This window comes from Crocodylus siamensis, chromosome 5 (assembly GCF_052110815.1).
Source record: "Crocodylus siamensis isolate JL-2025a chromosome 5, ASM5211081v1, whole genome shotgun sequence".
Lineage (NCBI taxonomy): Eukaryota > Metazoa > Chordata > Crocodylia > Crocodylidae > Crocodylus > Crocodylus siamensis.
Genome location: NC_143399.1, coordinates 63,705,559 through 63,729,024, shown reverse-complemented (window position 1 = coordinate 63,729,024; position 23,466 = coordinate 63,705,559). Strand labels below are relative to the sequence as shown.

Sequence of the window (23,466 nt, the reverse complement as noted above, 5' to 3'; positions counted from 1 at the left end):
TTTTCAACCTCCCTGACCTCTACTACCTGGGGGAGGGCTCTGGCCCCAGCCCACTAAGTCTTACCTCTGATCCAGTGTGGTATGCTTCCAGGGAACCTCCTGGGTCTCAGCTTTGCCCCAGTTTGTTATGCAGTGAGTTCACTTGGTCTTAGCTCTACCTTGGTATGGCATGTATGCAGCAAGCCCCCTGGGTCTCAGTTCTACCACTGTTTGCAGCAAGCCTGCTGGGTTCAACTGACAATAAATCTTCTGGGTCTCAGCTCTGTCCTCATGTGAGTACTAACCCACCTCCTCCTCATCCAATCCCACTCCCAGTTCAGTGAAATATTTGCCAGAATTAGATTCTTCTTTTCACTCCTTTCGCTTTACTTTTCTTTACTTCTTCCCTCTCCCCATTCACTTCCAACAAGCTTTTCCCCATCCAGTCACAGCTCCCAGCTGGCTTCTGTGACTGCGGATTGAGGGAAGCCACGTGGTGGTTTCACCATCTTTGAGCTATATGGCACCATCTCCTCTCCTCTCTGACCCAGAGGAGGGATAGAGTCCTGGTTCCTGTCCGTGCCCCTGCTCTCCAGACCCTCTAGTGGCAAGTCACAGTCCTGCAGGTCTGAGATGGCATTAAGTCTTATCTTGTGATTGCTCTGAAACCAGTCTAACGTTGACAGCATAACACTGTACATCTTTCCGATGTTTTAAAGATAACCTGTAACAGAACCCTAAGAAACGGAGAGAGGTGCTGGACTTTTTGATGAGTAAAGCTTGAGTTTCACTCCCTTCTCATCCTTTCTTACTGACTGGTATATGCAGTTTCCTGTTCAGACCTTTAGAATCTAGAATCGTAGAATAGAAGGACTGGCAGGGATCTGTAAGATCGTCAAGTCTGGTCCCCTTCCGTGGCGATTGGGCTCAAACAAGCTCAATGAGGTGCTTGTCCAGACTGCTCTTGAACACCTCCGGGGATGGTGACTGCACCACCTCTACTGGGACTGTGTTCCAGATTCTAGATATCCTTACAGAAAATAATTTTTTCCTGATGTGTAGCCTAAATTTTTCCTCAACTAGCTTGTGCCCATTGGCCTCGTCCTCCCATGGAGTGCCTTTCTGAAGAGTTGCTCCCCTTTCAGTCTTCATAGGTTTCATAGACATTAGGGCTGGAAGGGACCTCGGAAGATCATCGAGTACAGCCCCCTGCCCCAGAAGCAGGAAGTCAGCTGGGGTCAAAGGATCCCAGGAAGATGAATGTCCAAATGGCTCTTAAAGGAGTCCAGAGTAGGTGCATGCACCACCTCTGGAGGTAGTCTATTCCAGGCCATGGGGGGCATGCACAGTAAAGAAGTTCTTCCTTATGTCCAGCCTGAAATCGTCTTGGAGGAGTTTGTGACCATTTGACCTTGTCATCCCTTCAGGCGCTCTGGTGAACTTGTGTTCCCACAGATACTGCTGTACACCCCTTATAGGCAGGCACCAGGTCCCCCCTGATCCTGAGTCTTCTCTTACTCAAAATGAACAATCCCAGTTCCTGGAGTCTCTTCTCATAGGGTCTATCCTGATCACCCTGCTCATATGGGTGGCTGTTCTATGCACCCTTTCAAGCTTATTCATGTCCTTCTTGAAATGTGGTGCCCAGAAATGGACACAGTACTCCAGCTGTGGCCTCATCAATGCTGAATAGAGGGGAGGAGCACCTTTCCGGATCTATTGGATACACATCAGTTGATGTAAGCCAGAGTTTTATTTCTCCTGCTGGCAACTTCATCACTCAGTTGGCTCATTTTCATCCTCTGGTTAATTGTCACCCTCAGGTGCCTTTTAGAGCCAGTGGACCACCACCCATCTATAGTTGTGATGAAGGGTTCTTCCTACCCAGATGAAGGACCCAGCACTTGTCCCTATTTAACCTCATTTGGTAGTGTTCAGCCCATTGGACCAGTCTGTCAAGTTCATCCTGGACCCTTGCCCTGTCCTCAGTTGTGCCTGCATTTCCCCACAGCTTGGTGTCATCCACAAACATAATCATCGTGCTTTCCACTCCCTCACTGAAATCATTGATAAAGATATTAAAGAGAATGGGCCTAAGGACTGGTCCCTTGGGGACACCACTGGAGATGGCCCTTCATGATGAGGCCATCCCTTTGATTACAACTCTCTGGAATCAGCCTCTGAGCCAGTTGCCAACCCACCTCACTGTTGACTGGTCCAGGCCAGTATGCTCCAACTTACATGACAGAATCTCACGGGAAACAGCATCAAAGGCCTTGTTGAAATCTAGGCAGATGACGTCAACATTATGTCCCATGTCCAGCTGGTTAGTTACCTGGTCATGCCACATTTGGTAGGCATGACCTCCCTTTGACAAAGCCATGCTGGTTGTTTCTCAGCACCCAACCAGTTACGAACTTGTGGTTGATGGTCTCCTTAACAATTTTTTCAAAGATCTTTTCCAGGACTGCAGTCAGATTGCCTGGTCTATAGTTTGAGGGTCATCCCTCTTCCCTTTTTTGAAGATGGGTACCACTTTAGCCTTTTTTCAGTCATTTGGGACCACTCCCAAGCTCCATGACTCTTTGAACAGTCTCACCGAGGCACTGCCATGAGTTCAGCCAGCTATTTCAGGGCTCTCAGATGCAAATCATCTGGCCCAGCCAACTTGAAAATGCCCAAGTGTTTCAAGAGTACCCTCACTTGTTTGGGACAGATTTTTTGTGGACTGCTGCTGTCGCTGTATTCTCTGGGCCTCTGGACAGGTGACAAGTGCCTGTCTGGTTTCAACAATACCGATGTGAAGTAGGTATTTAGGAGCTCTGCCTTTTCATGGAGATCAGCTGTTGGTTTCCACTCCCTGTTCAGTAGGGGTCCCACAGTGGAGCTTTCTTTTTTATTTATTTATTTATGTGTACCTATAGAAGTACTTTTTGTTGTTTTTTATTTCAGATGCCAGCTTGATCTCCATGCATGCCATAGCTTTCATACCTGCAGACCCTGGCTGTATGGGTGTACTCCTCTCTGGATGTTGAGCCATTTTTCCATTGCATGTACAGTTCCTTTTTCTTTTTGAGAAGTTCCCTAATGTCCCTGCTGAGCTAAGCGTGTCTCTTGGCCCCTTTCTGTCTTTTTGATCATGTGAGAATTGCCTTCTTAAGGAAGAACTGCTGTTCCTGAACTCCCAAATTGTCCAGTCACTGGTTGGAATGGATCCTTCTAACTTGACTCCTGAGTTTACCAAAGTCTTCCCTTCTGAGGTCTAGGACTTCTGTTCTCTTGGCAGAATTCCCAGCCTTTCAGTGGCTGGTGAATCTAATCAGATTGTGATCCCTGTCGCCCAGAGTATCTCCAGTCTTTAGGCCTCCTGCCATGTCTTCCCCTTTGGTTAGAACCAAGTCCTGAGTGGCTTTACCCTTAGTCAGTCCCTCCACAGCCTGAGTCAAGAACAGGTCATCTTTAGCTTTTAAGAAGTTGATTGACCTGCTGAAGTTGGTTGCGTGGTCTTCACAACAGATGTCAGGGTAGATGACAATCAAGTCTTTAGTGCTGGCTGTTTTGCTCCGTTTCCTGTAGTGGGAATTTTGCTGTAGTGAATTCCAGTCATAGCACGCTCACTGTCCCTGTCCATTGTATAGTCAAAAGTCCACCTGAGTCTGGCTTGTTGGCCTAATGGAGTTAAGATGAACCAGTTTCTGAAGTAACATCACACAGGAAAATTGTTGCTAGCATCACATCTGGTCACCTTTTCCTTCTCAGCCAGCTTGATCAGATATCCATATACATCTGGGTCAACTGTGGATGGTCTTTGGCACTACTCTAGAGAGAAACTCTCATTTGCAGCTCTACAGCCCTCATGAGATGCTTTAAGCATTTTGCAGGTGCACCCTAGTGACTAATTTAAGGCTGAGGATAGTTTTAGGCTCCAGAGTATGGCAATACCTAAATCTTAAGGGCTTATATCTAGAGGGCTATTACAATGTCTTAGTTATACAAGATATTTTATCTATCAATTAAGGTGCCTATAACAGTATCCAAGATCATGTAAAGGGTATAGAATAGATGAAGTGGAGAAAGTTGTCCTATATATTCATACAAGAAAGCCTGATTAGATACATTGTCTGTCATTTATTTGGTGTCAGAAATAGCATGTGTTCAGTAATGGAAGCCAGCTATGAAGTTGATTGAATGCAGCCCACACTGAGAGTGCCTGTAAAACACATGACGTATACTGGGCAAATATGCTGATGGGACCCTACTATAAGGCTAGTGGTTATTGCAGCCTATATGAATGGAGTATAATCCCATTATCCTTATTCCCCATCAGTGCTAACTCTTTCCTAAGTCATGGTCAGCCACTACATTAGAAACATTCTCACTTCCCCTTCACTTCCATAGCTGAGCAACACCTTTGTTCCCCATTTCCAATTATTCCTGTTTCTTCACCGGGTTTAAATATCTGACAAAAACTACCAAACTTCTGTTTAGGTGAGAGGCAGAAATCTCTTGGCCCATCACATGTGATTAGTGTGGCTTTGTCCTCCATAAGCTGGAACTGGACCAGGCAGCCCCATACCTCCTATGCATATAATTTTTTAGAGGATCACAGAACTCATGACAGAATTGCCTGGTTGTAGTCATGAGCGGGTGGGGGGATGCTAATTAGGATCCCACAGATCCTTGTGGAGGTGTTTTCTGGAGTACACACACAAGCTCAGTGAACAGTGCTGGGCTGTGGGGTCACCATAGCTTGAAATACTGTTAATTCTTCTGGGGCCCAATTAACTCTACAGTAAATCATGAACCTTTTGGCTTTAGATGAATATCATGCTTAGTTTGTTCTAAGTAAAAGTAGAACATGCTCATAAGCATGTTATGGAGCATCTGTGCTGAAACTTGCATTTTCACATTTTATACACCTTGATTCATGGTCATTAACATTCACTCCGCCTTTGTTCCTCCTACCTTCTACCCATCTCTCCTCCTATCTCAGGCTCTGCCTCTGTTTCCTGTTTGCTTCATTAGCATGGAAATGCCAAATTGCCTATGCATTTTATTCATTTATATGTCTTTTTGCTATGAGAGCATGTCCAAGACCTTGAAGCCTTTTCTTCGGTCAATGGGCAGACTTTTACTAAAACCTGGAAGCTTCTGGTGATTGGTGAAGAAGCCTCCATTCACCTTTTTGCATATGTTCATTTCAGATTCTGTTACTAGTTACATGCTGTTTTTTCACATTCCAGTCTGTTTTTCTGTTCCAAATTGTATCATCTTCCACATTCCTAAAGCTTCACCTCATTCACCTCATTCACAGAGGCTCACTTGAAAATGGTTGACACAGTTAAGATCGTTACTTAGCATAAACAAATGGCTGGCTTAGCTATCATTCTGCCTTGTGGTTAGCAGCTTTTGCTAGGCCACCGGTAAAAGCCTTGTATTCTGCTGCAAATCCAGTGCTCCAAAAGATCATAATATTGTCACCCTAACAGCCTAGTGTTTTCAGATTTGCCCCTCTCTTCCACAAGCTCATGGAGGGAACAGTGCACAGGCAGGGTCTAACAGTAAGGGAGGGGAAGGGGCTGCAAGGGGAAAAGTTGGGGGCAGAGGGCAAAAGAGCCATGCGCCACTCCCAATTATTTTTTTCTGCTGTAGCAGTTGGAGGTAGACAAATTCAAGGCATACCTGCAACTGTCCTTCCTTTCTGTATCCTGACTCCTTAGCAGAAGCTGCTGGATATAGCCAGCATCTGGGGTAGCTTTAACTTAAACTCTTTTCCCTTGTCTTTCCATCCAAATATTTCTTCCCATTATACCTGCATGAAGTTGCTTAAGTCTCCAAATGAAGAAATCTGCTTCCTGCCATGGTTTCTTAGAAACCATCATCCACCAAAATGTGCCTCTATGCTAGAAATGGGAGCTGCCCTAGGCACACATTTGAAAACCTTTCCTTGTTCTCCATCTCTTCAGCGTCCCCCATTCTCTACACTGTTGCTTTCCATACTCAGGTTAGCATTCAGTCCAGTGCTCTGACAAATAGAAGGAAGACCTTATCAGTGACCAGTTTTATGTAAGCGTCTGCAAAGAATTTTGACTGGTGGAGACACAGCAGCATCAAAGTCAATTCATATTTCTGCTGAAAAGAATGACATTTTAATCAATAATGATTAGGCCTGAGGATGTAAATGTAGGAATTTCAGAGGAGTGATTATTGGTAGTGTTAGTCCTGACAGAAATATCATATGAATGGGAGTTTTATCTAGCTATCTGTTTATTTATTTTTGGTGGATTGTTTGTTCTTCTTTTTGTTGTTTTGCTCACTGCTGGAATTTTAGAACACCTGTAATGATAAACTTGCTCATATAGCTACTTCCTGTGAAAAGTCTGAGGGGAGCATAATACCTGTGCCAGGATTTTCAACACAATCTTAAATGCAGACTTAGGATTAAAATAGCACTATAAACAGAATAGGACATGAGAAAGCAGAAGCAACGAGAAGGCTTCCACCCTTGTAAGCTGATGACTATTCAGACTGACAAAGGGGACCCAGTAGAACAGTTCCAGGGCTGAGACACAGGAAGTTTTGAGACTGGTAGTTGGAATAAAAGAGGTAGTAACAGTGAAGACCTTTTCACATATTATACTTTGCGTGTCTTAACTGTACTAAGAATGTGAAGATTTGTGCATTCAAGCAGGAAAACACATGCCAAGTACACTCATAGTGTTGCAAACTTATGCCTCTTCAGTCAGGAGCATCTCTAGATCGTGTTACACAACAAATGTCGCACTAAAACCAGTCTGCTCCCTGGAGATAATACTAGCAATTTGTGGTCCTTCTCCATCTCAGGATGCACCAGTCCCAGCCCCCCAGCCCCCCCGCCTCCTGCTCTGTGGGTGATCTATCCATCCACCTGAACTCTACTGCCCAAAGGGCGGTTTCAGCACCAACCCAACACCCCCACCTTCATACGGAAGAGTAGTGTCCAATCCCCAAGATGACTTTGCAGTGCATAAACATGCAAAGATGCATAATCATAGGATTTTATTTATGTGTATATGAGGCCCTGTATTTCTGCCCCCAAGAAAGGCACTGTTGGTATGGTCAGTGTCAGTCATGTATGTTCCTGTGTGGGTCCCAGGAGAAGAGGGATTTGTCAGCAGGGAAAGCTGTCATCTTTCAGGGTGTCACTTTTCAGAACTCTAGCTATTTTTGTCACCACGGGCAGTACCCCACCAAAAGCTGGATTTCTGCCTATGGCCACAAGCTTTACCAGTCATAGGAGCTGCTGCAAAATCTTCAGCAGATTTCTGTGGCTCTGGACTGCCAGTTCCTAGGAATTGGCACAGGTCCAGGCAAGGAGAAGGTCCAGGAATTGGCCCTCCAAATTCAAGCCTCCACCCATCTGCCAAGGGGTCAATCAGCCTTGGCTGGCTACAGGGAGTTAAGCACGCCCTTTCTGGCTACTGCTGTGGAGTCATGAGCGTTCTTTTTTGGCAAGGGTGGCGATTGCCATGGAAAGGGCAGCTACAGTCACAGAGGAGTAAGTCTTCACTTACCCTCCCCCACCTGACCACAGGCAATGGCCCCAGCTTCATGCAACATGGGCTACTATGGAGACTGGCCACCACCTGCCCATCCTCCCCACTTCTCCCCCCCCAGAAACTGCCACCAAATAGTCAGTGACAGCGTGGGGAGGGTGCTAGGTGCATGTGTGCACTCCTCCCCATACTCTAGCCGCAGCACATGCCCAGAGCTTTGCACTCCAGAGTGTGGCTAGATGCCAAGCAGGGAGTGGAGGTCTGAGCAGGAGATCTGCTGAAGTATGCATTGTAAATGTGCAAAAAAAAAAAAAAAAGAAGGCACTCCGGGTTGCTCACTGGCCCTCTAGCAGCAAGTCAGAGCAGGTCAGAGATTGTAGTAAATGTTACTGTGTGACTGCTCAGAACATGTTCTAACTTGAGTGCCACTTAACTCTCCACTGATTTAGCACTTTCCTGGAAGAAGTAGTGTGTTACTTCAACCTGGCTCTGCAGTGTCTGTATAGATTGGGTACTTCAGTGGCACTTTTTGGTGCTTTTATCTAATAGATGATTCGGTCAGCTATTAGATAAAAGTGCCAACTCCACTCCCCCCCCCCCCGCCCCCCAGTGCCTAATCTTTATGGATGTCATGCAACTTCGGTCCAATTGATGTGATGCCTCTTCTGGGCATGCTCTAGGCACAGTGTGGCAGCACGCGAAGTCTGAAGTGTTGTTTTTGTTTGTTTTTTAATGTCTGAAAGCAGCCTATGTCTATAATGGTGGCATTTTTCAAAAGTACTAAATGAATACTGAAAACTTCTGAAAAATTACCATATTACATAGATACAGTGTATATCAGAGAGCCAAAACACCACCCTTCGCATTACTAGATAAAAGTTAAGTGTTGCTGTGTTTCCCATTTTTTTTCCAGTCACATCCTGTGGCCACCCTGGAGATATTCGGTTTGGCTTCTTTGAATTTACTTCGGGGACTGAATTTGTGTTAGGTGCTCGTGTTGAATACACATGTGATGAAGGGTAACATTTTCCTATATATTCAATATGCAATTAGTACAGTATAGTTATGACAAATAAATTTGAAAGTGAATCCACTTAAGTAAAAAATATATTAGGTTTCCATAAAAAACATTAAAACTATTCTTTCTCTCACATTTTATACGTGTCCATTAGGGGGTACATCTACATTTAATGCTCACATTAAGTTTAGTACCTGTAACAGCAGCCCTGAAGCTGTCCTCTTTCTCTGTACCCTGCACCCCCAGCCCCAGGTAGGCTATTTTTAGTCTTCTCTTTCCCCCACCCCTGGATTGACTATTCCCCCACATGGAACAACCAACCCCCCCTGCAAACTCACCAGCCCCCATGTCCTGTCAACCCCTCCACTCTGGACCAGTCAACACGCTCATGTGTACTCACTAGCCTCCCCCCCAGTTACACCCACCATACCCTGAGTTACTTACTCTGGTTTAACCACGTAGCTTCCTGGACTGGTGAGCGCCTGTGCATTTTGCTTCCAGTCTACGTTCACATGGCTTAAGCAAGCCACATGAATGTAGACCAGGTGAAGCAACTGACTGTACGCACCCAGTGAGGCTGTACTGATACTTCTTCTAGATGCTGTGATGAATAGGAAGATTACCAAAAATTCGAAAAGCTGGTTAGAAAGAATCATTTCTTTTTAGAAGGACATGTTGGGTTAATCTGTATTAGAGCAGAAGGAAATTACTTTATACTGTTTTGGTGATAACAGCATAACAATTTTACTGTGTTTTAGAATTATATACTCTGCTTTTCTTTTGTTAAGGTACCGGATGCTAAGTCAAAGCAATTTCCGTGAATGTCTGGCTGATGGATGGAGCAATGATGTGCCTCACTGTGAGGGTAAATGGAATATAATACTTAATCCTTTGTCAAGCTGACTAGTAGTTGATCTGCCTGAAACTGCTTAGGAACAAACAGATGCCTTTACTTACACTGGAGTTGTACCCTACTCAACATGCAGTCTCTCTAGTTTCAGTATGAATATTCACGGTGTAAGCTACCATTCAACAAGGTCTAGGATGACATGATCCCTTAATATTTTTCTTAGGGTCTTCAATAAAAGGTAAAACAAGGTAAGATAGGATGTGGATTTAGAGCACGAGAGCTACTCTATGGCAACTGCCTGCATGATTCTATTGTGTAGTAAATATGAAGTCGCTTATTCCACTGCTGCTGGGCACATGTACACAAGGCGCTTACTGCAGTTCACTAGTTAGCTGCATAGTAAATGTTTCGGTGCCTATGCACCCCCTATTAGCCTAGAGTATTTACAAGTCCTATCCTGCTGCGGAGTAAAAAACTCTGCAGGAGCATACGTGTAGATGCTGGAGGGGCTGGCTGGGGCACAAGGTTGCTTCAGTGTGGGGGCTGCCCGCTGCCAGCACCTCTGCAGCACACTGAACCAGGGGAACCATCCCTGGGCTGGCAGACTGACCACCCGGCTTCCCTGTCAGCTGGGGCTGCTCTAACCTGGCTCCACATGCTGAGCATGAATAAACTGTGGAGCTTATTACTCCAGAGTTAATTTCTCTCGGACATACATTCAAACAGCATGCCTGGGAGCACTAAACTCCAGAATAATATGCTCCACAGTTTAGTCATGTGCTATAATTGTGCATGTAGAAGTGACAACTGAATGGTAGGTAGGCAGTGAATCTTCTGTCAGTGCCAGGAAAAAGAGGTTTTCTTAATTCAGTGTTTCACCTTCAGTAAAGTTAACTCACATGCCCCAGCATGGTTTTCATCTTAGCATCTGCTGCGTCCTTCCCTCTTACAGTATAAAAATGTAATATCCTAAACACAGAGATTCTTCTTCAACAGTCAGACAGTCAAGGACTGAAAAAGAGTTTCCTTGTTGGCTGCACTGAGTCTGGAACCAAACAGGTTTTCTTTTCCCAGGCACTCTAGCCAAAACTAAGTCGGTTAAAGTTTTCCATGTGGAAAGCCACATAAACCTTCCTCGTTCTCTTTTGACTCGGAGATAGACAGACTTTCTCTCACTGTCCCTTCAGATTTCTGCTGAACCAATCTGGAGGTTACCCCCATTCCACCTGAACACCCTGTCAAGTGTCAAAACTTCCCATTTTTCCCCATTTCCCTTTTCAAAGGCTGTAAAAAGGGGAAGAAAGGATTGTCCAGTGAAAACTCTCATCATATAAGCAAAAGTGTTTATCAGATATCGATTAGGATGTAACTGACCACACGGACATTCAGAATTTTGATTAATCACATTTTGTTTTGGTTTGCCTTGGCTTGACATTTAGGGATTCCTCTTACATACACAGCCTGTCAACATTGTTAATATTTACTTATTTTATCAGGCTTTGCTTCTTTCTTCATGCCCTTCTGGGGTGTCTGAGTACTACTTTAGAACGAATCGTTACTGTTGTGTAGAGTCCCAAAAAGCCACAGGGAATGGACACTTACAAAAGCAAAAGTTACCCTCCATTCAGGACTCAATACTATTTGCATAAAGCTGAACACCCTTGTGTTCTTAGCTGCTGTTTCTTCCTATGTGCTGTAGGAATAATCATAAGAATACAGGGCAATCATACCTGAGAAGTGTAACAGGGACCCTGTTACTGTTGGCTTTGAAACCATATTTAAAGGCCTTTTGGAGGGGGGAATTGGCTTATAGGTATAGATATATGAATTATAAGGGGTCAAGATGGGCAGCAGGGGTTAAATGAGCTTGGGAGATGCACACAGACCTTCTCATGACCTTGAAAGTAGATGGGCTGCCTAGCACAACAAGACCAACAATGACACGTGGTCTAGGAAACAGCCTGGGAACCAAAGAAGTATGTACCATACTGTCCCATAACACAAAATAAATGATATCAGCACCAAGGCCTCAGAAAGCAGGGGGTCCTAAGTCCCCTGGTTTTCGGGGAACAGACCAAATTAGGAGAAGGCCTGGAAAGCTATGTGGACTTGTGACCACAGAGAGACAACCAACCAAAGATAGCCACGGATGAAGAGTCATCAGAAGTCATCAAGGGGGAAGGAGAATACAGAAGCAGAGCCTTGAGATTAGCAAATGGGCCCTCCTTTGTCCCATCCCTCCCTTTGTCCCATCCCTCCCCATTTTACTCCCTGAAAAGGGTCTCCATCCCCGTCCCCATTCCCTGGGAAGCGTCCCCAAAGGCGCCATGGACAGCATGCCTGGGAGCACTAAACTCCAGAACAATATGCTCCACAGTTTAGTCATGTGCTCTAATTGTGCATGTAGAAGTGACAACTGAATGGTAGGTTACCTTACACTTACCAGGGGATGAACTTGTGACCAGTTACAAAGAAGCAGGTGGCATGTTTTACAACCCACATATTTTAAACCCTATCAACTTATAGCCATCCCATTAGATAATTATGCTTAATTTGTTTCTTTAAAGCTATATTGCTGTTATGGTAACTATTCTTCAGTAGAATAAATTCACAAGAGCCCATAACACATTGTAATGTTGCTATAACTTAAGGCAATACGAAAAATTGTACTCACTTTTGTTAACATCAAGGAATTGACAGTAGAGGAACTTAGGGAGGCAAGTCCATCTTTCAAGCATGGGCGAGATGCTCAAAACCCCCGATAAACTCTGACCTGACCCTATGGATGTTCAATGGCGTCCTATTGAAGGGCCAGTTATGAAAGCAACACAGGACTACGTGTTTCTGGTAAATCTGTAATCCCAACAGTTCCATATGTAAAATGATATAGCGCTGGAAATTAGATGGTCACCTTCATGTCCCAGTTCCAATGAATTCATTGCTACAGGGTGGAATGAGTTTAACAGGAGAGACTGAGAGAAACCCAACTTAGAATCTCCAGCAGCTGGTGGTTAGGGCCCTCTTCTGAGAAGAGGGAGACTTGTTTCATTTTTTTGCCCTAGATATAATTAAGTGAATACTTAAAAAGAGGTTCCACACCCATGAAGAAAGCACTGTAACCACCTATTTAATTATAGTAGTATGGAGGTCTGTTTAGATACTCTTAAAAAAGGACTGAGACTTGATGGCTGAAAATAAGGGTGGTGTTACAGGTTGCCTTTAAATCATCAGAAAAGCACTTAAAATGGGACCATTATTCCATTAAAGTGTGTTTAAATGTTACTATGCTAAAAACCCTCTAAACATTTTAAAGGTATGGCAAATTAGAGAAGGTTATCTCTGATCTGTTTTGCCCAGGTCATACCAGGCTATTGTTAATCTGCTTCAGGGAGATAAAATGTTGTGTTTTGATTCTTCCAGCATCCCAGGATGCACCATTCCCCGCCTTTCACACTCCTTTGCTCTATGGGCAAACTTTCAACCTTCCTGAACTCTACTGTGCAGAGGATGGCTCTGGCCCCAAACCAACATCCACTCCTGCCCCAAAGATGTGTGACCCCTGACTAGTCCTAGTGCCCCAGTGCAGCTCACTAGTTTGGAGCTTGCTTTAGTACAGGGGTGGGGAAAATAAGGCTCACAGACCAGATCTGGCCCACCAAGCACTTTCATCTAGTCTGCTGGGCTCCGCAACAAATTGTACCCTGCCCAGCTCTTCTGTTCATGAGGATGCAAGCATGGTGCCCACATGTACACGCAGCTCCCAAAACATACCCTATTGCCTGGCTCCCACCATTGTGGGTGGAAGGGACTTGCCAGGCAGTGTGAAGCGTCCATGCAGAACTACTGCTGCCACAGCCCCTGGGACCTGCTTGCTTCCCTGGTCTCCTGCTGGCTCTGGACAGCAGGTAGGGAAGCAGGAGGGGTGGCGCTGCAGCTGGGAGGGAGCCTGGAGCATGGGGCTGGGCCTCGTGGAGGTGCAGAGCCCGCACCCAAGGCAACAGGCAGTAGCAGCAGCATGGAGCTGTGGTGGGCAGCATATGGGTGTGATGGAGAGTGGGGGAGTGGGCACCCCCCCGACACACCCGATGGTGCACAGTCCTGCCAGGTGGTGGCAGCAGCAGCAGGCGTGGTGCTCAGGGAACAGGCTCCTGGCAGGGCATGGCTCTGGACAGTGCTGCATATCCAACATTCACACATATACCATGCACACATACCCCACACCCATACCCCATACACCACCCTTAGATCACATCATACCACACACACACCATACACCCCCCACACCACACACACATGCCCTCTCCCACTATAAACAAAATTATTTATTTTTGAGTTATGCAACCACCTCTATATACAATATGCAAACACAAATCATGACAAAATATTTTTTGTAATAAAATTAAAATATGCTATAGTAGATATTTGACTTTTAGCACATGATTTGTTTTTTCTGGCTCCAAGATGGCAATCTCCCCTCCCAAAAGGAGTATTCCTGGGAGGCAAGGGGAAGGACTTCTGGTGGCAAAGGTCAGGTGTTACAAGTGGGACTTCTGGTCCCAAAATGGCAACTGAGGGGCAGGGTAATTGTCAAGGGGCCGGACTACCTATGAGGCCCTCAATAGCTCACCAAAACTTGTTAAGCAGCCCTCCATCCAAAAAATTGCCTACCCCTGCTGTAGTGCCCTGTGAACTTGGCTAGCTGGTCCAAGGGGATCAATTAAAAGCCAATTAACCACTAATGAACATAGGGAATTGGCTTTTAGTGCTCGGCAACCATCTCCTTCCTCACACACCTGCCTCTCCTCACCAAACTCTGGCTCAATTTCTCCTCCTCCCTTGGTATTCATTTGAATTGAATTTTTTCATTTGAAATGGTCTGTCAGCACTTACCCAACCCATGCAGGATGCCCACTGTGTCCCAGCTCTGATCCATTGTAGCATACATGCAGCAAGCCTGCTGGGTCTCAGCTCTGTCCTCATGTGAGTACTAACACAACTCCCCCGATTCAATTCAGTGAAATATATATGACATTTTGTCTTCTTCATAATTATTCTTTTTTCACTCCTTTCTCTTTACTTGTCCCCCCACCCAATCACTTCAAACAGGCTTTTCCCTGCCCAGTCACAGCTCCCAGCTGGCTCCTGCTGGCTGTGGATTGAGGGAAGCCACACAGTGGTTTCTCCACCTCTGAGCTATATGCCAGTGAGTATTTAATACTTGGACATATTCAGTCCTAATGCCAGTCTCAAGTGTGCTCTGTCAGGATTAGTCATCATGTATTGGTATAGTATCTAGCATAACATGTCTTGATATTTGGAGATACTGTAGTTCAAATTAATAGGCCTTATAATAATTATGGCTAGATTATTTTTGTTTCTTTTCTAATATAATATTTCTCTCTGAGCAATTTCTTTAACTACCGCTCTCTCTTTCTCTCTCTCTCCCCTTTCCTTCTTTCTCTGGTCATTTCCCACCTTTTCAGGGACTTGTTTTTGTAGCGTGGCAAATTGTTTATAATGCCTCGTACAGCTGCAGAATTGTGAATTTCTCTGGAATTCTGCCAGTGCTATTCCCTGCATTGGCCCAGATATTAATGAGTATCATTCAAATTGGGAAATGAAAAATGGCTGAATCTAAAGTTAGCCAAAACCGTTTAACCACTGTAGTCTTTTCTTTAGCGTTTTTTAAAAATCTTCTATAAATGCTGCTTAGCTAGAAGAAAACATTGAAATTTCTGCTAGCAAGCAGTGGACAAGAAAATGAGTTCTAAGCAAGTTATTTTACTCTTCAAAAGATAGACATTAAAAATGATGGAGGTTGTAGGTTTCAGGAGATTTGTATTAGGAAAAAAATTAGATACTTATAGTAAGAGAGTTTGTGCTGGTGTATTCATTCTTAGTTCATTATTCCCTGTTTCTGTGGAAGTCATTCTGTCTTCTATTCTCTGCTAGTGAATCCAACCAAAAGTCTAACCCTAAACTCATTATTCTTAACGTATAGTTCAGTTTTGGAGTAATTATCATTCTCTAGTTTCTTAACAACATTTAAAGGTGAGAGTAAAACATGGATACATCTAGCTTCTACATAAAATTGTATTGCTTATATTTATATTATATTTTAAATGTCTTCACTGAAATCTGTAGTTCGGAGTACCATTAGAAATGCAAAGTTCTTCAGGCCTGCATGGGAGCATACTGACGGGACTCAGAAGGACTTGGCAAATAAGTGAATTTTTAATCCTTTGTATATCTGGGGTATAGCTACACCATAATATTTCTAACTCTTTCTGAAAAACAGTAAAAGTATCTATATGAAGATGACCCTTGAGCATCAGTTCACAAAATCCTTCAGGATGCTGGTTCAACTTAACCAATGTGTGAAAATGTAAAAGCTCTGTTATCCAGCCAGCGTGAGTAGGGAACAGGGGGTGCCAGTAATCTACAAATGCCAGTTACCTAAGGCAGGACTGACACAGAGCCGGGGGGGGGGGGCAGTGACCGCATATGGAGTGGCGGTAGCGCAGGGTGGTGGGTGGTAATGATCGTGTGTGAGATTTCCCCTCCTTTCCCCTCTCCCACTCCTCCCCGCAGAGTCTGGCTGGCCGGAAATTCTGGTTAGTAGAGTGTGCCGGTTACTAAAATGCCAGTTAACTCCTCTTTTACTGTACTATTCCACCCCATTCTGATGACTGTTAACAGAACAATTGTAAAATTGTCTTGTTATAATGAGTGATTGACCCTAGTCATTAGCATTTGATGCATTACATTAGAGTAATGGGATTTGCCTTTTCACTGTCATTTGAAGCAAGTAATATCACATGTTTAGAACAAATCTACTTATTCTTCCATAGTCTTAAAAATTATGGCAGTTTGTTTACATTTGACTTTGCTTTTATATATTCCACAATGTTAGCCTTGATGTGGATGTGATGTACTAATGGTAACATTGTTCATTTCTCTTTTGTATATAGAAAAAAATGCATGTGGGCTACCACGCCCCCTGGAAAACGGCAAGCTCAGACAAGAGCATCAGACTCTAGGAACGGAGCAATCAGGACCAGTAACTTATCCAAATGGCACTGTATTAGAGTATGCTTGTCACACTGGCTTTGTGTTAAAAGGACAATCAAAGATTACTTGTAGTATGGGAACATGGACTGAAGGCCCAACTTGTGATGGTAATTTGACAATGTAATTTTTCCAGTGGTACGCCACTTAGTGGAGAAGTCAACTATTTTAAACTAGAGGCTAAATTTTTCAGTGGTAACTCCTCACTTATTGATGGTCTTTAGAAAAACACTTGCTGAAGACTTAATTTTTTAAATACCATAGATTTGTGTAGACTTATATCACATCTAGGTTATTTGAGGGAGATGCTTTAGGAAAATACTGATTGAGTGAAGTCCTTACATTTTTTAAGGAGGAATCCAGGGATATGGATTTCATAACCTCACTTTGCCATGAAATTTGTGTGTGACCTTGGGCAAGATCCTTAAATCTGTGCTTATCCTTAAATGGGGATAAGAGTAATTTCTTGCCTCTACAAGGTTGCATGAATATAAATCAGTCACTGCTGGTGGGCTTCTTTGCTCTTATGATGAAGACACCTGTGATAATGCCTGAACACTGAGGAATTGTTATGCTGATCAAACAGACATTCTCTTGCATGAGAGGTCAGAGGCAGAGAAGTGACTGCAAATACAAGCCTTGGTTGGAGGTGGGAGAGGCATAGAAACTAAATTGCTTCAACAACCATCCCCTTGGTTCAAGACTTAGGGCCCTGGTTAACTTAATTATCCATAGGTTGGACTTTATTTTGAGTAGCTGTCATGGGTATCCATACACCATGCTACAAAATCTTTAATTAAATAAACTTTGAACTTTTAACTGTGACAGGGCTTTTTTGACATGTTATGGTGGATTTTTTACTGGACATTTTTAATTTATATTAACCTGTTGTATGTACCCTTTTAGAAATGCCATGTGGAAAAGTGCCAAGTGTTCTCCATAGTGTCCCAAGACGTGCAGCAAAGAGTCATTATGTGCCTGGTGAAACAGTACGTTATGAATGCAAACGAGGTTTTAGTATTCGAGGAGAACAGAACATCATATGTAAGGCAGGAAACTGGACTAAGCCACCTACATGTGAAGGTATGGCATGCAATTTATTTCAATAACCTAATCTTTTATTATTCTAGACAATAAAATATTAAAATGAGGTGCCAGATGGGGGGGACCAATGAGTGATCGACACTTACTGAAAATAGCCCCTCTCTAAGCGTTAATCCTTTTGCTGAGGAGGAATGATGCAGTGAGAGAGATATTCTGCCCTGTGTCTCTGACTTAGGCCCACTTTATGCGCCAAAGTTTTGCCACTTTGCATGTCATTCTAGAGGCCCTTCCAGATGTAACATGTGGACCCCCACCTCAAGCTGCCAATGCTGATTTTGTAAGTAGTAGACCACAGAAGTCTGCACCAGGAAGCAAAGTGCAGTATAGATGTCACCCACATTTTCAGATTGTAGGACCAAATGAGGTCACTTGTGAGAACAGACAATGGTCACAAGCACCAGTATGCCAAGGTAGGAGTTTGTGTTTTTAGTCAAAACGGGTAAAACCAGCTGTTTTATTGAGGCATGTGGACAGGTTAAGGATATTTATTTTGTATATTTTACATGTGGAACATGCACTATTGCATTCAACCCCAAAAACTGGAGCAGGCACAGGAAAGGCAGATCGAAGATTCCCTCCCATTCTTCATATCAGTCAACAAAGTGGAACAGGGACCATGAGGAAAATACATACCCATAGACATATTCTGGTCTCGCCGATGACACCAAACTTTGGGGCAAAGCATCCACGCCAGAAGATAGGCGGGTGATCCAGGCTGACCTGGACAAGCTCAGCAAATGGGCAGACGAGAATCTCATGGTGTTTAACACCGATAAATGCAAGGTTCTCCACCTTGGGAGGAAAAACCTGCAGCACCCTTATAGGCTCAGCAGTGCTACATTGGATAGCACTACAGAAGAAAGAGACTTGGGGGTCATCATTGACCACAAGATGAACGTGAGCCTCCAATGCGATGCTGTGGCTAGTAAAGCGACCAAAATGCTGGCATGCATCCATAGATGCTTCTCGAGCAAATCCCAGGACGTCATTCTCCCCTTGTACTCGGCCTTGGTGAGGCCGCAGCTGGAGTACTGCATCCAGTTTTGGGCTCCACAATTCAAAAAGGATGTGGAGAAGCTTGAGAGAGTCCAGAGGAGAGCCACGCGCATGATCAGAGGTCAGGAAAACAGATCTTACGATGACAGGCTGAGAGCCATGGGACTCTTTAGCCTGGAAAAGCGCAGGCTCAGGGGTGATCTGATGGCCACCTATAAGTTTATCAAGGGTGACCACCAGGATCTGGGGGAACGTCTGTTCACCAGAGCACCCCAAGGGATGACGAGGTCGAACGGTCACAAACTCCTGCAAGACCGTTTCAGGCTGGACATAAGGAAGAATTTCTTTACTGTCCGAGCCCCAAGGTCTGGAACAGTCTGCCAGCAGAGGTGGTTCAAGCACCTACATTGAACACCTTCAAGAGTAAATTGGATGCTTATCTTGGTGGGATCCTATGACCCCAGCTGACTTCCTGCCCTTTGGGCAGGGGGCTGGACTCGATGATCTCCCGAGGTCCGTTCCAGCCCTAATGTCTAATGTCTATGAAATGGTCTCAACCATATTCTTGTGTGTCAGTAAATGATATGGGTCATGAGGTCTTACTGAAAGTTTAAGATTCTACAGGACATCATATTTTGGATAGCTATTAGAATCTAATAAGCATATTTGATATATATTATTGATATGTAGTACTGATTGCTTGTCACTCAGATATGACTGAATACCTTTTACTCAGCAACAATGAATACAATGCTGTGGGAAAAAATAGAAGTCAAAGTGGTTAAATCATTTGCATAATTATTACATATATAAAGGCTAATTGAATGAAATAACTCAATGCAGATAAACTGTGTTACTGATCACCCTATTGCGAATATAAATATTCCAGAGCATAGGTGTTGTGTATATTGGTTATGCTTACTTCTATATGACTACACATATGACCGGAGCTGCGCGAACAGGCTGCGTAAACAGGCGCTCGAGTTAGCGTGGAGTTCGTGCGGGAGAGGGCACAGGAGGGCACGAGACCCTGCCTGTGACCCCCCCCAGAGTAGTCAGCCCCAGCCGTAGCCAGCCTACAAGAGGCATGACACAGCTGGGCACGCACAGCACCCCGAGGGTCCCTTAGGGCTCTGCAGCCCCCCCATTGGGCACCTCAGAGACAGCCACCCAGACGGAGCCCATGGTTCCGGGCTCCACGCAGATGAAGCCCCTGGCTCTTGGCTGCGGGGGCTGTCTGTCCCTTTTTCAGGCTCTGAGGCCCGGGAGCGTGGCCACCTCCCCTTGCGGGGTCTGCTCCCTACAGGGGTCTCTGGCACGCCAGCTGGAGGAGCTCCAGACCACAGTTCAGGGACTGCGTGCCATCAGGGACTGCAAGCAGGAGATAGACTCCTACTGCCAGGCCCTTCTCCCCCGGGAGCCACAGGGTAGAGCACCATCTCCCTCCAGGACTAAGGAGGACTCTGGGACCTCCCGCTCTGCCCAGTCAGGGGCATGGACCAAGGTGGTCAGGGGCCCTAAGGCCCGCTGCACCAAGGCACCTCCCTCGCCGGAGCTTAGCAACAGGTTCGCACCTCTTGCAGCCCCAGCAGAGCCTGCTCAGTTGCCAGCTCCCGCAGGCAACCCAGGCTCAACCACAGCTACTGGCCCCGCTCTCCCCAAGTCAAAGCGAAAGGTGTTTGTTGTGGGAGACTCCATCCTGTGGGGCACTGAGGGGGCAATCTGCTGCCCCAACCCCTTAGCCCAGGAAGTCTGCTGCTTCCCGGGGGCCCACATCTGAGATATTGCAGAGACGATCCCACAGCTCCTTCGGCCCACAGACCACTACCCCATGCTACTTATTCATGTGGGTACCAATGACATGGCTCGGAGCACCCCCAGCCAGGTCATGAGGTGCTACAGGGATTTGGGAGTGGGGCTTAGGGGTCTGGGAGCTCAGGTGGTGTTTTCGTCGATCCTCCCAGTCTCGGGCTATGGGCTGAGGAGGGAGAGGAGGATCCACGCAGTGAACCAAAGACTGTGGAGCTGGTGTCATCGGGAAGGCTTTGGCTTCCATGACCACAGCCCGCTCTTTGGCGAGAGAGGCAGCGAGCTGCTGGGAAGAGATGGCCTCCACCTCTCTCCCCTGGGGAGGAGGCTCTTCTCAGCCAGGCTGGCTGACCTGCTCCACCGGGCTTTAAACTAAGCCCACTGGGGGATGGGGGGACTACTGCCACTGCTGGCCCGCTAAGCGACCCTTGCAAAGCCAGCAGACCAAGGCACTTAAGGGAGCCCACCCCTGCCCCAGCCCTGGCACAATCTGTGGGCAAGGCAAGAGCCCCCAAGGGCACACTTGCCTGCCTGTACACTAATGCCAGGAGCCTGGGCAACAAGCAGGACGAGCTCGTCCTCCTACTCAGTGCAAAGAATTATGACGTCATTGGGATAACGGAGACCTGGTGGGACTCCATCCATGACTGGACCACGGGTATAGAGGGCTATACCCTGTACAGGAGGGATCGTGTTGACAAAAGGGGTGGGGGTGTAGCTCTCTATGTGAAGGAAAGCTACATGTCCCTGCAAGCTGATGCTGGCGACCAGCATGGACAGCTAGAGACCCTCTGGGTTAAATTTCATGGGGAATACGGCACAGGGGACACAACGGTGGGAGTCTACTACAGACCTCCCACTCAAAGTCCTGAGCTTGACCAGGAGTTCGCCCGGGAACTGACTGAGGCCGCTTGCTCCAGGACCTTGATTGTCATGGGTGACTTCAATTACACGGACATCTCGTGGGAAGATCACTCAGCTAAATCTGAGCGGGCGCAAAGCTTTCTCTCATGCGTGGATGACTTCTACCTGACTCAAGAAGTCTATGGGCCAACGAGAGGCAAAGCGCTGCTCGACCTGGTACTGGCTACGGGGGACGACCTAATCGGTGACCTAGTGATCGATGGGAAGCCGGGTGACAGCGACCACGAGCTGATCACCTTCACCATCCGCCGTAAAGCTGGCAAGTCAGTCAGCAACACAGAAGTCCTTGACTTCAGAAAAGCCGACTTTGACAAGCTCAAGAGGCTTGTCTGTCAGGCCCTCAGGGACCATGACCCCAGGGAGATGGGAGTTCAAGAAGAGTGGTTGCTTCTCAAGGAAGCGATCCTCAATGCACAAGCTAAATTTATTCCAACACTGAGGAAAGGCAGCAAGAAGGCACAGCAGCCCTCCTGGCTCTCCAGGGACCTAGTGGACCTCCTGCGGCTAAAAAGGAAAGCCTACAAAGGATGGAGGATGGGATTCACCTCCAAGGAGGATTATTCTGCGCTGGTCTGGTCCTGCAGGGAGCAAACCAGGAAAGCCAAGGCTGCAACTGAACTCCAACTAGCTTCAAGCATCAAGGACAACAAAAAGTCCTTTTTCAGGTATGCAGGGAGCCAGAGGAAAAGCAAGGGCAATGCTGGACCCCTGCTAAACCAGATGAGGCAACTGACAACTGACGCCCAGGAAAAAGCCAACCTATTAAATAGGTACTTTGCATCAATCTTTCATCAGTCCCATGGGACGCCCATGCCTGCTATGGGACAGGGAAATCTGGGTGAGGGGGATCCCCTACCCTCCATAAATGCTGACCTCGTGAAGGAACACCTTGAGAAGCTGGATACCTTCAAGTCAGCCGGCCCTGACAATCTGCACCCCAGGGCACTCAAGGAGCTGGTGAGTGTCATAGCCCAGCCCCTGGCACGGATCTTTGAAAACTCCTGGCGCTCTGGTGTAGTGCCCGAAGACTGGAAGAAGGCCAATGTGGTGCCGATCTTCAAGAAAGGGAGGAGAGTGGATCCGGCTAACTACAGGCCCATTAGCCTGACTTCTATCCTGGGGAAGATCTTAGAAAAGTTTATTAAGGAGGCCATCCTTGATGGACTGGCCCAGGCTAACATTCTAAGGGATAGCCAGCATGGGTTTGTTGCAGGTAGGTCTTGTTTGACCAATCTCATTTCCTTCTATGACCAGGTAACCTATCACCTGGACAAAGGAGAAGAGATTGATGTCATATATCTTGACTTCAAAAAAGCCTTTGATCTGGTATCCCATGATCACCTCTTGGCCAAACTGCCCAGTTGTGGCCTTGGCTCCACCATGATCCGCTGGCTGGGAAACTGGCTCCATGGTCAGACCCAGAGGGTTGTAATTGATGGCAGTCACTCATCGTGGTGCCCTGTGACCAGTGGGGTCCCTCAAGGCTCTGTCCTGGGACCCATCCTGTTCAACATCTTCATTAACGATGTGGACATTGGAGTCAGGAGTGGACTGGCCAAGTTCGCCGATGACACCAAACTTTGGGGCAAAGCATCCTTGCCACAAGATAGGTAGGTGATCCAGGCTGACCTGGACAAGCTCAGCAAATGGGCGGACAAGAATCTGATGGTGTTTAACACCGAAAAATGCAAGGTTCTCCGCCGTGGGAGGAAAAACCTGCAGCTTCCTTATAGGCTCGGCAGTGCTACATTGGATAGCACTACAGAAGAAAGAGACTTGGGGGTCATCATTGACCACAAGATGAACATGAGCCTGCAATGCGATGCTGCAGCTAGTAAAGCGACCAAAATGCTGGCTTGCATCCATAGATGCTTCTCGAGCAAATCCCGGGACGTCATTCTCCCCTTGCACTCGGCCTTGGTGAGGCCATAGCTGGAGTACTGCATCCAGTTTTGGGCTCCACAATTCAAAAAGGATGTGGAGAAGCTTGAGAGAGTCCAGAGGAGAGCCACGCGCGTGATCAGAGGTCAGGAAAACAGATCTTATGATGACAGGCTGGGAGCCATGGGACTCTTTAGCCTGGAAAAGTGCAGGCTCAGGGGTGATCTGATGGCCACCTATAAGTTTATCAAGGGTGACCACCAGGATTTGGGGGAACGTTTGTTCACCAGAGCGCCCCAAGG

At 46.1% G+C, this 23,466-nt stretch overlaps 1 protein-coding gene across 1 annotated transcript in view; it reads left to right on the top strand.

Moving 5' to 3' along the window:
- The window catches only part of LOC149864170 (complement factor H-like), a 99,100-nt gene that overhangs the window by 63,081 nt on the left and 12,553 nt on the right, over positions 1-23,466 (top strand). The window contains exons 18-22 of the mRNA XM_090049759.1: positions 8,428-8,533; positions 9,321-9,397; positions 16,354-16,560; positions 17,357-17,533; positions 17,776-17,964. Of these exons, the coding sequence (XP_089905885.1) occupies positions 8,428-8,533; positions 9,321-9,397; positions 16,354-16,560; positions 17,357-17,533; positions 17,776-17,964 (756 nt within the window). The remainder of the gene's footprint in view (positions 1-8,427; positions 8,534-9,320; positions 9,398-16,353; positions 16,561-17,356; positions 17,534-17,775; positions 17,965-23,466) is intronic.